The following is a 10,929-nucleotide window of genomic DNA, read 5'->3' on the forward strand; positions in this document are numbered from 1 at the left end:
GTATGGAGCCTTAGGACAAGAGGAGGCATTTGCCTTGTATGTGGCCCTCCTGGTTCCATCAGCAGCACCACACATGGTTGCTGAGCCTGCGGGAAGTCCCTGAGCACAGAGTCAGGAGTAATCCCTGGGTACTCAGTGGCCCCCAGGCCAAAAGTTAAAGAAAAAGATGGTGCTTGCTTCGGCAGCACATCTACTAAAATTAGAACGATACAGAGATTAGCATGGCCCCTGCGCAAGGATGACACCCAAATTCGTGAAGCGTTCCATACGAAAACTAAAAAGAAATAAAATAAAAGAAAGAAAAGAAAAGAAAAAGGCAAAGATGGGAGGAACCAAAGTTTCAGAGGGAGAGGCCAGGGTCTCAGCGGGCGTGGCCAGCACACCTATGGGCGTGGTCAGAATCTATCTGGGCGTGGTCATACGCTCTATGGGAAGGGTCAGCATCTCTCTGGGTAGGTCCAGCGGGTCCTTGGCCTCTTGCCGGCCGGGTCCCAAGCCCCAACTTTGGTCCTCCAGGAGCCACTGTGGCTCTCTCTGGCCTGGAAGTGAAATAGTCTCTGGTGTCCTGGCTCTGCCCACCCCTGCCCCCATTTCAGTCCTCTCTGTGGCAGGGGTCCCCAGCTCCCCTGACCCTAGCCACCCCCAGAACCCCACGCCCCCGGGGAACCAGGGCAGAGGCCCCTCCTGGAGAATGTGGAAACGTGACTCGAAGCAGGTGTTGGGATCTGGTCCCCCACCCTAATGACCCCCGGCCCCCCGCGGTGCTGACGACAAGAACAAGCCAGCAAGGAGGAGAAATGAGCCAGAAAGTGCAGGCTCAGCGCCCACCGCCACCTGCCGCCCCCAGGGTGCTAGGCGGGCATATTTTGGGGTGCCTATAAAGCCGGGCAGCCTTTGGCCCTGCTGTCCGCCGAATCCACACCATCCGCTGCCTTCTGTCCACCGCTGCACCCGGCTCCAAGCACTCAGGTTTGTGGGCACCCTGGGGTGGGGAGTCTGGGACTCTGGGCTGGGATCCGGCCTCACCCTACTAGTACCCTCGGTCCCCCAGGCCCATCGCCATGGCCCTGTGGATGCGTCTCCTGCCACTGCTGGCCCTGCTGGTCACCTGCGCACCGCCCGCATCCGCCTTCGTCAACCAACACCTGTGCGGAGCCCACCTGGTGGAGGCGCTTTACCTGGTGTGCGGGGAGCGCGGCTTCTTCTACACCCCCAAGGCCCGTCGTGAGCTGGGGGGCCCACAGGGTGAGTCCCAGGCTTGCTGCCCCCTACAGCTAGTTGTTCCTGGTCCTCACGCTGTCCCCACCGTCTGGCCCCTCTAGTGTCCTCACTGTGCCTTCCTGTTGTCCCACGGTCCCCAACACTGCCCAGGCCGTTTAAGTGTCCCCTAAGGCACTGGGGTGGGGCTGCAGAACTGGGGTTTCTCCAGTGCAGGCTCCTCTGACTCCCCTTTCTCCCCTGCCCCTGACCGGCAGCAGAAGGGGACTCAGCCCTGGAGGCGGCCCTGAGCGGGGTCCCGGGCGGCCCCCCGCAGAAGCGTGGCATCGTGGAGCAATGTTGCACCAGTATCTGCTCCCTGTACCAGCTGGAGAACTACTGCAATTAGCCCCAATAAATGCATCTGGGCACATGGCATGTGCCTATGTGTGCGTGTACATGTGTGTATGTGCGAGCGTGGACGGGCCCTCCTGCGTTCGCACCTCTCGCCCGCCTGCTGTGACTCCCTGTGTTGGAGGCTTAAGAGGGCTGGGAGGGGGCCGGAGAGATAGCATGGAGGTAAGGCGTTTGCCTCTCATGCAGGAGGTCATCGGTTCGAATCCCGGCGTCCCATATATGGTCCTCCCGTGCCTGCCAGGAGCAATTTCTGAGCCTGGAGCCAGGAATAACCCCTGAGCACTGCCGGGTGTGACCCAAAAACCACAAAAAAAAAAAAAAAAAAAAAAAAAAAAAAAAAAGAGGGCTGGGAGGGGGCCGGAGAGATAGCATGGAGAAATGGCGTTTGCTTGGCATGCAGAAGGACGGTGGTTTGAATCCTGGCATCCCCAAGGCTGCCAGGAGTGGAGGAATCCCTGAACACTGCTGGGTGTGATTTCCCCCAAAAAAAGAGGGCTGGAAGGAGGGAGAGCACCTACTGGCATCTTAGTCTTGTGTTCAGCCCCCCACGATCCCCAGGGGGCATCTGCTGAAGCCCGGGGACAGATTGGTGGGTTGGGGCAGTGGATCCTACATGGAAGCGGCCCTGCTTTGGGGGGCCTGTGCGCTCTCCTAGAAAGGATCCTGGACACCCCAGGATCTGCCCCTGCTCATTGCTGCCTAAGGGCCTAGAGGGAGGGACAAGAGGTGCAGGGGGAGCTGTCACAGACACACACAGAGACACGCTCACAGTCATGTACAGTCAGGCACTCACACGTCGCACACAGCCAGTTATGCATGCAAACAAATGCAGCCACACAGTGCCACATGCCTACGTACTCACCCATTGCCCCCACCGGATGTTCCCTGCAGCTGACTGGGCTCTCCTAGCCAATGGCGCCCCTACCTGCACCACAAGCACCCAGGCTGTGTTGCTTGTGTCCTCTGAGGACCCAGAGGCCATGCCCGCCTATGGCCTCACCGTCACCCCAGAAGGGCCTTGGGCACCTAAGGACACGGGATTGGTGGCCCAGGCTGACCGGGCTAGTGGCCGAGGTCGGCGGGTACAAGGGTGAAGGCAACAACCGCGTTTCTTCTGGGGGGCTTCGGCCTGAAGGGGGGGAGGGTGCCCCTGGAGCTGCAGCGAGGCCCCGCCCTGAGTTGGCCTGGCCGGAAGGGCGGGAGTTGACGACTGTCCGGGTGCGCCAGGTAGCCCCGCAAGGCCAGAACCAGGGTGGGTCTGCGGAGCTGAGGTAGGTGCGTCCAGCGGGGGTCCCTGGGGCCTGTCTGACCTATGCCTGGAGTCTGAAGGGGTTCAGGGGAACTTTTAGAGGGCTGCAAGGGAACCCGCGGTGGGGTCTCAGGCCAGGGGGTGCAGGGCCATGAGCTCAGGACTGCGTAGATGGTGCCCCGGGCTGTCCTACAACCCCCCTGCTGACCCTCCTGGGTTCTACCCAGCATCCCATAATGGCTGCAGGAACCACCCGAAACCTTCCCCCCAGAGGCTGGTTCTGGAAATTGGGGTGAGCCTGGGTCTCCCTGGGCTATTCCAGGGCATGGAAATGAGGCGCTGCTCAAGGGGTACAGAAATGGGCTGAACCCCAATGTCCGAAGTCACAGACCCCTATTACCCCACTGTGCCCACAGACCTGGCCCCATCGCCCCTTTTGGGAATGGGGACTGAGAGGGGCATTCAGCCCCTAGGATGGGAGATGAGATGGGTCCCATCTCACTGGGACCCCTACTCTTGGGGTGTCTGTGTACCCACAGACCCTCCTTACTCCTACCCCATGATGCCAGCTTCTGGGGGGCATGCCATGTTCCGAACCCCCCACCCCCATGCCCAGCCACTGCTGCTGGCACATCTCCTGGCACCTCCCGCCCTGAACACTGTTTGCTTTTTCCCCGCCGGTGGTAAATATTTATTGTCCTTGGTGTCCCCAGGACCACGGGGCACAGGAGGTGATCAGGGAAGCGGGCTCAGCCTACACCCCAGGACCCGGCACCTCGCCAGGACCCAGGCAGAGGCAGTGAGGCGGGCAGAGCCCAGATTTGGGGAGACTGGGCAGTGTCCCCCAGACCAGCTCAAGGCTGCCACCCAGCACCCCCACGGCCAGCAGAGGGCGACAAAGCCCTATGAATGCTCCCTTTGTGGGTTCTCAGAGGCTCAAGCGCCTGGGGAGGAGCTGCTGGACAATGTGGGGGACACCCCAATATTTCAGCTGACAAAATAAGGGGCCTGGGGAAGCCATGTGCACAGAGCAAAGAATCAAGGGTCTGTCCTCACTCGGTGAAAGAAGGGACTGGGCCAGGGGGTACGTTGGGGATGCCAGGTGAAGCAGGGCAGAGTTGGGCGCAGGGATGGGCCAACAGTAGGGCACCCCACGATGTGATCAGAGCAGCAGAGGTGCAAATGAGGGTGCAGGGTCAGCTCCCACTTCTGGGTGCATTTGGGTGGCTGTCCCCAGAGTCACTCTCCAGGGATGGGGAAACAAGGGAGGGGTCCAACAAACCTATCCAGGACGAGGTCAGAGGGTCCCACAGAGTTTTTCAGGAATGTGGCCTGAGGATCCCACAGACACTTTCAGGGATCAGGGGCATCTCTCTCCTGGCTCAAAGCCTTTGAGGTATCCTGCTCTTTGTTCCCTTTTGGGCCGGGGTGTGCAGTGGCTTGGGAGGATTTTTCTGCTCCTCCAGCTGTTCTGTGTGGCCCTTGGGAAGTTGCTGAGCCGCTCTGGGACTTTGCTCCCCAGAAGACTTCCAAGAGGGTCCCATCGTGTAAGATTGGCCTGGACACTTGCCTTTCTCCGCCCTTGTCTTTCCATACTGAGAGGCGCTGGGCTGTGGAGAGTGTTTGGAAGGGCTGGTGTCTGCCTCAGCTGGGCTAGTTGAGAGACAGACAGACAGAGACAGAGACAGAGACAGACTCAGAGAGACAAAGACAGAGAGACAGAGACAGAGAGCAGGACAAAAGGTGCTGGCCTGGGGCCGGCATGGAGAGATAGCATGGAGGTAAGGCGTTTGCCTTTCATGCAGAAGGTCATCAGTTCGAATCCCGGCATCCCATATGGTCCCCCGAGCCTGCCAGGAGTGATTTCTGAGCATGAAGCCAGGAGTAACCCCTGAGCGCTGCTGGGTGTTACCCAAAAACCAAAAAAAAAAAAAAAAAAAAAAAGGTGCTGGCCTGGTACTGAGCCTATCATTCTCTAAACTTTGCCAAGGGTGAGCCCAGAGCTCACAGCCAGGAGTAATTCCTGAGCATGGAGCCAGGAGCGAGGCCCGAGCACAGAAGCAGGAATCAGTCCTAAGCACACCAAACGTTACCCCAAACAAAATAAGAACTGGAGGTAGCAGAGGGTCACTCTAAGCTGGGGTCTCCCAGTGGTTGCTGGGAGTCCCTCTAGTGGAAACAGGGGTCCTGTGTGCAGTCCCAGCTCCCCCCAAGCAAGACACCTGGGGCAGAGGCCAGGAGCCAGCATGGTGGTGTTCGGGCTGCCTCCATAACGGGGAGCCCTCCAGCCCGCTTAGCAGGAGACCCACAGAAGTCAGAAGTCAGGGCATGAGAGAGTGGGAGACCCACTCTGTTTCCCACATGCTGTTATCCGCAGTCAGTCACAGACGCGGGGTCAGGGGCGCACAGGGTCTCTACCAGCCTCCTCCTGGATTGCTTCTTTGTTTTTCGTTTTCGTGAGAATTTGGTGGGGAGCATACGCAGCGGTGCTCAGGGGTTTCTCCTGGCTCTGCACTCAGATATGACTCATAGCAGTGCTCTGACCCTAATGAATGTCAGAGATCGAACCCGGATTAGCTATGTGCAAGGCAAAAGCCCTCCCTGCTGTGCTGTCGATCTGGTCCCTCATATATATATTTTTTAATTTTTGGGTCACACCCAGCAGCGCTCATGGGTTCCTCCTAGCTCTACGCTCAGAAATCACTCCTGGCAGGCTCAGGGGACCCTATGGGATGCCGGGATTCAAACCCCCATCCTTCTGCATGCAAGGCAAATGCCCTACCTCCACGCTATCTCTCCGGCCCCTGGTCTCTCTTTTGATGCTTTTACTTCGCTGAGGTTGACTCGGGCTCAGGTGGGTGCCCCATTTGCCCACCCGCTCAGAATCTGGAAGAAAAGCTACATCAGAAATGGGGTGCTGGGGGAGTCCCCTGCTAGGCCAGCGTTGGGGCTGCCATTTTGCCCTGTGGCCACAAGAGGTCAGGCTCGGGCTATACTTGGAAGCGCTCAGGAAGGTCCTGGGAAGGACTAGCCAGGCACATAGTTATTGGGGTCCCACTGTCCCCACCAATAGCCACTAGCAGGGGGTCCCTCACTGTGGGGCAAAGGGCACAGCTCAGGAAGGCAGAGTTTGGGGGTATCACACCGCTCCCCTTGATTCCAGAAAGTGGATGATGCCCGGGGTCAGCTGTGGGGTGAGCATATTCTGGGGGGACTCCCTCAAAGGGAGGGGTCCCCCCTTAGCTGAGTCTGCACTGCTGTTCCCTGGGATCAGGGTGGAGACCCGGAAATTGGGTTTTTGGTTTGGCTTGGATTTTTTTTCTTGGGTCACACCTGGCGGTGCTCAGAGGTTACTCTTGGCTCTGTGCTCAGTAATCACTCCTGGCCGGCTTTGGGGACTCTATGGGATGCTGGGGATCAAACCCGGGTCTGTCCTGGGACGGCAGCACACAAAGCAAACACCCTACAGCTGTGTTATCACTCCGGCCCTGATTTGGATTTTTTTTTTTTTTTTTTTTTTTTTTTTTGGTTTTTGGGCCACACCCTGTGACGCTCAGGGGTTACTCCTGGCTATGCGCTCAGAAGTTGCTCCTGGCTTCTTGGGGGACCATATGGGACACCGGGGGATCAAACCGTGGTCCGTCCTAGGCTAGCGCAGGCAAGGCAGGCACCTTACCTCCAGCGCCACCGCCCGGCCCCTGATTTGGATTTTTTGTTTGTTTGTTTGTTTGTTTGGGGGCCACACCTGGCAATGCTCAGTACTCGGGGTTTCTCCTGGCACTTTGTTCTGGAATCACTCCTGGTGGGGCTGGAGCGAGAGCATAAAGGGGAGGACGTTTGCTCTACACATGGCAGATCTGGGTTCGATCCTCATCATCCCATAGAGTCCGCCCAAAACTTCCAGGAGTGATACCTGAGCACAGATACCTAAGCCCGGTGTAACCCAAAACCCAAAAAAATTAAAATAAAAATTTTAAACGGGTTGGCATTAATAAAAGGAAGAAATCGCTTCGAGGGGTGCTCAAGGAATCCTATGAGATGCTCAGACTTGAACCCGGTTCAGCTGTGTGCAAAGAACATGCCTTACCTGCTGTGCTGTCACTCGGATCCCTAGTGAGTTTTCTTTACATGAGCACAAAGATGCAGTATCCTTCTGCACCCCAACATCTCAAGAGGTTCCTAGTTAAGGGGGATACCTGCCTTCACCACGAGGTCCCCTAAGGAAGGGCTGGGGCAGCTCTTAAATCTCGACTGCAATTCTAGAAGTAGCCACCAGGTGTCAGCACAAGGTCGCGGAAGGCACCCATCAGCCTGGCTTGGCCCAGTGTCTCAGTCGAACAGGCCAGGACGTGCCCTCCTGGCCAAAGGGGTTTGAGGCCAAGGATACCTTGCTATGAGTGCTTCCTTCATACACCCCACATTTTTGCCTCTGTGTTCCCACCACCTGCACCTCCTTCGGCTGCAGATGGGGGAACCTAGCCAGTCTCTGGACCCCAAGGGTGCTACAACTACTCTAGCCTTAGGGCTCCCAGATGGAGTGCAGGTGGGCTCTGAGAGAGGATGGAGTGCTAGGTGGCATCTGAGAGAAAACAGGGTGCTGGGTGGTGCCTGAGAGGAGATGGGGTGCTCAGAAGCTCTGAGAGAAGAGGGGGGTGCTAGGTGGCTCTGAGAAAATGGGGTGCTGGGTGATATCAGAGAAAACGGGGTGCTGGGGGTGCCTGAGAGACAATGGGGTGCTGGGAGGCTCTGAGTGAAAGCATCTACTCGTGCTTCCCAAAGCTACATCTATAGACCTCTGCCTCAGCCCTCTCAGGGTGTCTCACTCCTCATCGTGGGGCCTTCTTGTCTGCTCTGCCTCCTGTGAAACCCTCTTATCTAGTGTGGGGGTCCCCCTCCCTAGCCCCACCAGGCTTCCCTGTAGGGATACAGATTCCTTGTGATAGGGGGTGTCAGAACAGACACAGGACAGGCATCAGAGACTCAGAGTTACCCAGCCACAGAGCCCCGAATTGGGTCATGTAAGTGGGTGACAGTGTTTCCTTGTGGGCACCTGGTCCCTGTGCCCACTGCCAGGCACTCTCACGCCCAAGAGCAGGGTTGAGCCTGAGATACCTGTGTCCTGCTCGGGATGAGATTTAAGGCCTTTTTACTCACTCACTTCCCCACTGCTGAAAGCCAAATGTCCAGCATCCTCTGCCAAGTTGCTGACTGTGCCAGTCAAGAGAGGGATGAGTTGTGGGCTTCAGGGGAGTTTGGGGGCTTGGTCCCAGCACAGAGATGGGACAGGGTTGAGTGCACCAGGCATCAGGACAGGCACTGGGCCCAGGGGATACACAGGGGCACAAGTCATAAACCATTTCCCATCCTTGCACCTTGCAGAGGAGGTGGGAGTCCCAGGGAGATGCCACTCTGAATTGTGTCCCAACCGGGACCCTGAACCAACCATAATCATGCATGAAGCCCAGAAGGCTGTGGCATCCACCTCTGCTCTCCACAAGCCTGTCAGCAGAATCCGAGCCTGCTGCCTGCCAACTTTTTCATCCTCGGTGGCATCAGCCAGTGGGCAGGACAGGGTCACCTGAGACGGTCTTGGGGGCAGTGGGACAGGGTCTGCACCACCCAATGGGGGCCCAGTCTAGAAGGACACAGGTCCATTCCACTGCCCTTGAATCAGGACCACCAGAAGTGAGCTTTTTCTGACCTTCCTTGGACCTTGTATATTCTTCCCATGCCTTTCCCTCCCCCCATTTTACCCGTGCCACGCCCAGGGGCGGGGCCCACCCAGGTATCAGGTGTCATGTCAAGTGTCACTCTAGAGAAGGGCCCGCCCAGCCACACCCCCTCTGCATGCCCCGCCTCCCTGACCCTTATGAAATTCTTCCGGCTTATATCCACCGGTCACAGATGCTCTTCCGGCTGGGTCAGGAGGGCCAGGACTCCACCCCCTCCCCCCCTCCAAGCACTTGTCCTTGTGTGGGACAGTCCACAGCAGCTGCCCCAGGGGGCCCTGGCACCACCGAATTGGAGCAGCCATTCCCAAATTTGGAGGGGCCCGGGGAAAGGCGTGGAGGGGACGAGGAGGTGAGCCATTGAAGCTGGTCTCAGTCAGCACTGGCTGGAGCAGGTGCTAGGCTGAGGCACACTAACCCCTCTGTATGTCAGGGGGGCTGTTACCATGCACACTCTGAAAGTGCCTCTCACTGTCTCTCCAGCCCCAGCCTCGTCCCCCTCCACCAGCTCCCCGGAGACCCCCCGGCTGGAGAGTGTGGGCTCCACAACCGGAGCACCCCCAACTGTGGCGCAGGCTGCTAATATTGGCTCGGCCAGCGGATCATCGTCCGGGCAGAGAGACCTGGGTTCCGGCGACTGCCCGGTCTTCTTCATCCACCGCCCAGGAGTTTCGGCGCAGCGACTAGAGCACAGGTAACTGGGCATCCCTGCTGGCCGCTCACTGCCCTGTGTGGGCATGAGGGAAATCTGGGGCTGGGGGCAGCATCCAGGACACTGATTTTTTGCTGGAGAATAAATCCTCCACTGCCCGCTGGCCAGCAGCGCAGCCCAGGCCAGTTCCTGAGCTCCATTCGTTTGCAGGGGCTGGGAGAACAGGTGGAAAGGGGCCATTTCTATAGGGTGCCCAGAGCCAAAATGGCTTTTGCAGGGAAAATAGATTTTACTTCTCTAATCCGCTGGGCAGAGAAGGTGGGGGAGGCCAGCGGGCAGGGCTGCCCCGTGCAGCAGGCATGCATGCAGCTGTCGCGCAAATGTGGAAACTTTTTTTTTTAAATGGGAGACAACCCCCCACCCCGTATTGCCACGCAGCTTCCCCTCCCATTCCAACAAAGACACCATAAGACTGTGTGGGCTCAGGGCCCCTTAGTTTTGAAATAGTTTTGTTTTTGTTTTGTTTTTTTTTTTTATCTATATACCATTTTGAAGGTAAAGTTTTCCTCTCTCTGCTCCCACAGAATCCCATAGTGTGACGGGAAAGAGCAGGGAGGGAAGGGGTGATGGGGTGCCCCATCCCACCACCACACAGCAAGATTTGACAGAATCACCCATTTTTCCGAACCGTACCCGGAGGTTCTCCGGATGCATCTTCATCCTGGGCCCCTCCTGCCCCTAGAACCCAGGGCAAAAGCAAGGGCAGTTTCTCAGGGAGCACTTGAGCCCCTGCTTCTGGCCCAGGGCCCTGTTTGTCGGGAGGTGACCCGTTCCCCCAGAGCACCCCGGCTTCTTCTGGACTGTCTTCTAAAGTGGGTGTGTTGGGTGGCGGAGGTGGTATCTCATACTCAGGGCCTCCTGGGGCATCCCCTGTCTCTTGGTGAGTGCCCTCCACCCTGGGACCTTGTGCTAAGGGACCCCCGGTGCCCAGCTGGGAAAGGGGGCGGCCCACCCAACGTGGCCTCTGTCTCCCCACGGGCGGGGAATGTCCCCTAGCCCCAGTGCGGTGGCCCCCAGGAGGAGCCCCCCCAGAGTGCCCTGGTGGGCTTGAGGGGCGCGTGGGTCTGGGAAGAGGCATCTTCAGTTTCTCTGCGCTTGTCACAGGGGCCGGCGTGTCACCGCAGCCGTCACCAGTGGACCGGAGAGCGACGCCCTGAGCCCCAACACCCAGCCGCAGGGTGTCACCACCGCTGACCCACCGGCCACGCAGACCCCCACGCAACCCACTCCTACCCGCGCCGCTGCTGCCACTCGCGAGCCCAGCCCTGAGGGAGGCTGCTGTGGCCTCTGCCCCCGGCGAGACCCCCCGACTCAGCCCTGAGGACAACAGCCAGGCCCCACCCCTCCCAGGTGAGTGGCCCCTGTCCCTGCCTGGGACAGACCCTCGGACCAAGCTGGCTTCTCTGGGCCTGGGCTTGGGGGGACTTCCCATGTGCCCTTGGACCGGGGGCCGAGGGCTGTGTGGGCTGCTGATGTCCGCAGTCTCTGGGGGAACAAAGTCGGCTCCAGGAGTGGTCTCCGGCCTCGGACGTCCTCCAAAACGGCACCTGGTGAAAAGACAGTCCTGAGGGGTTGCAGTGGGAAAGAGACAGGAGGAAAGGGGGGACAAGACAGACAGGCGCTCA

General features: G+C 58.6%; 3 protein-coding genes and 1 non-coding gene across 8 annotated transcripts in view; 3 read left to right on the plus strand and 1 right to left on the minus strand.

The window, feature by feature from the left end:
- CD81 (CD81 molecule) overlaps positions 1-10,929 on the minus strand; it is a 344,561-nt gene that overhangs the window by 78,567 nt on the left and 255,065 nt on the right. The gene's annotated exons all lie outside the window — the stretch shown is intronic.
- Positions 170-273, plus strand: LOC126019917 (U6 spliceosomal RNA). The gene has a single exon (XR_007499525.1). It is a non-coding gene; the product is annotated as a U6 spliceosomal RNA (small nuclear RNA).
- On the plus strand, positions 939-1,606 carry INS (insulin). The gene is made up of 3 exons (XM_049781287.1): positions 939-969; positions 1,052-1,245; positions 1,479-1,606. Exons 2-3 carry the CDS (start codon positions 1,062-1,064, stop codon positions 1,604-1,606), a joined length of 312 nt encoding a protein of 103 aa, XP_049637244.1. The 5' UTR covers positions 939-969; positions 1,052-1,061.
- LOC126018819 (insulin-like) lies at positions 2,595-10,648 on the plus strand. The gene is made up of 4 exons (XM_049780915.1): positions 2,595-2,704; positions 2,810-2,889; positions 9,076-9,286; positions 10,409-10,648. Exons 1-4 carry the CDS (start codon positions 2,595-2,597, stop codon positions 10,623-10,625), a joined length of 618 nt encoding a protein of 205 aa, XP_049636872.1. The 3' UTR covers positions 10,626-10,648.

Source organism: Suncus etruscus, chromosome 9 (genome assembly GCF_024139225.1).
Source record: "Suncus etruscus isolate mSunEtr1 chromosome 9, mSunEtr1.pri.cur, whole genome shotgun sequence".
NCBI classification, from domain to species: Eukaryota; Metazoa; Chordata; class Mammalia; order Eulipotyphla; family Soricidae; genus Suncus; species Suncus etruscus.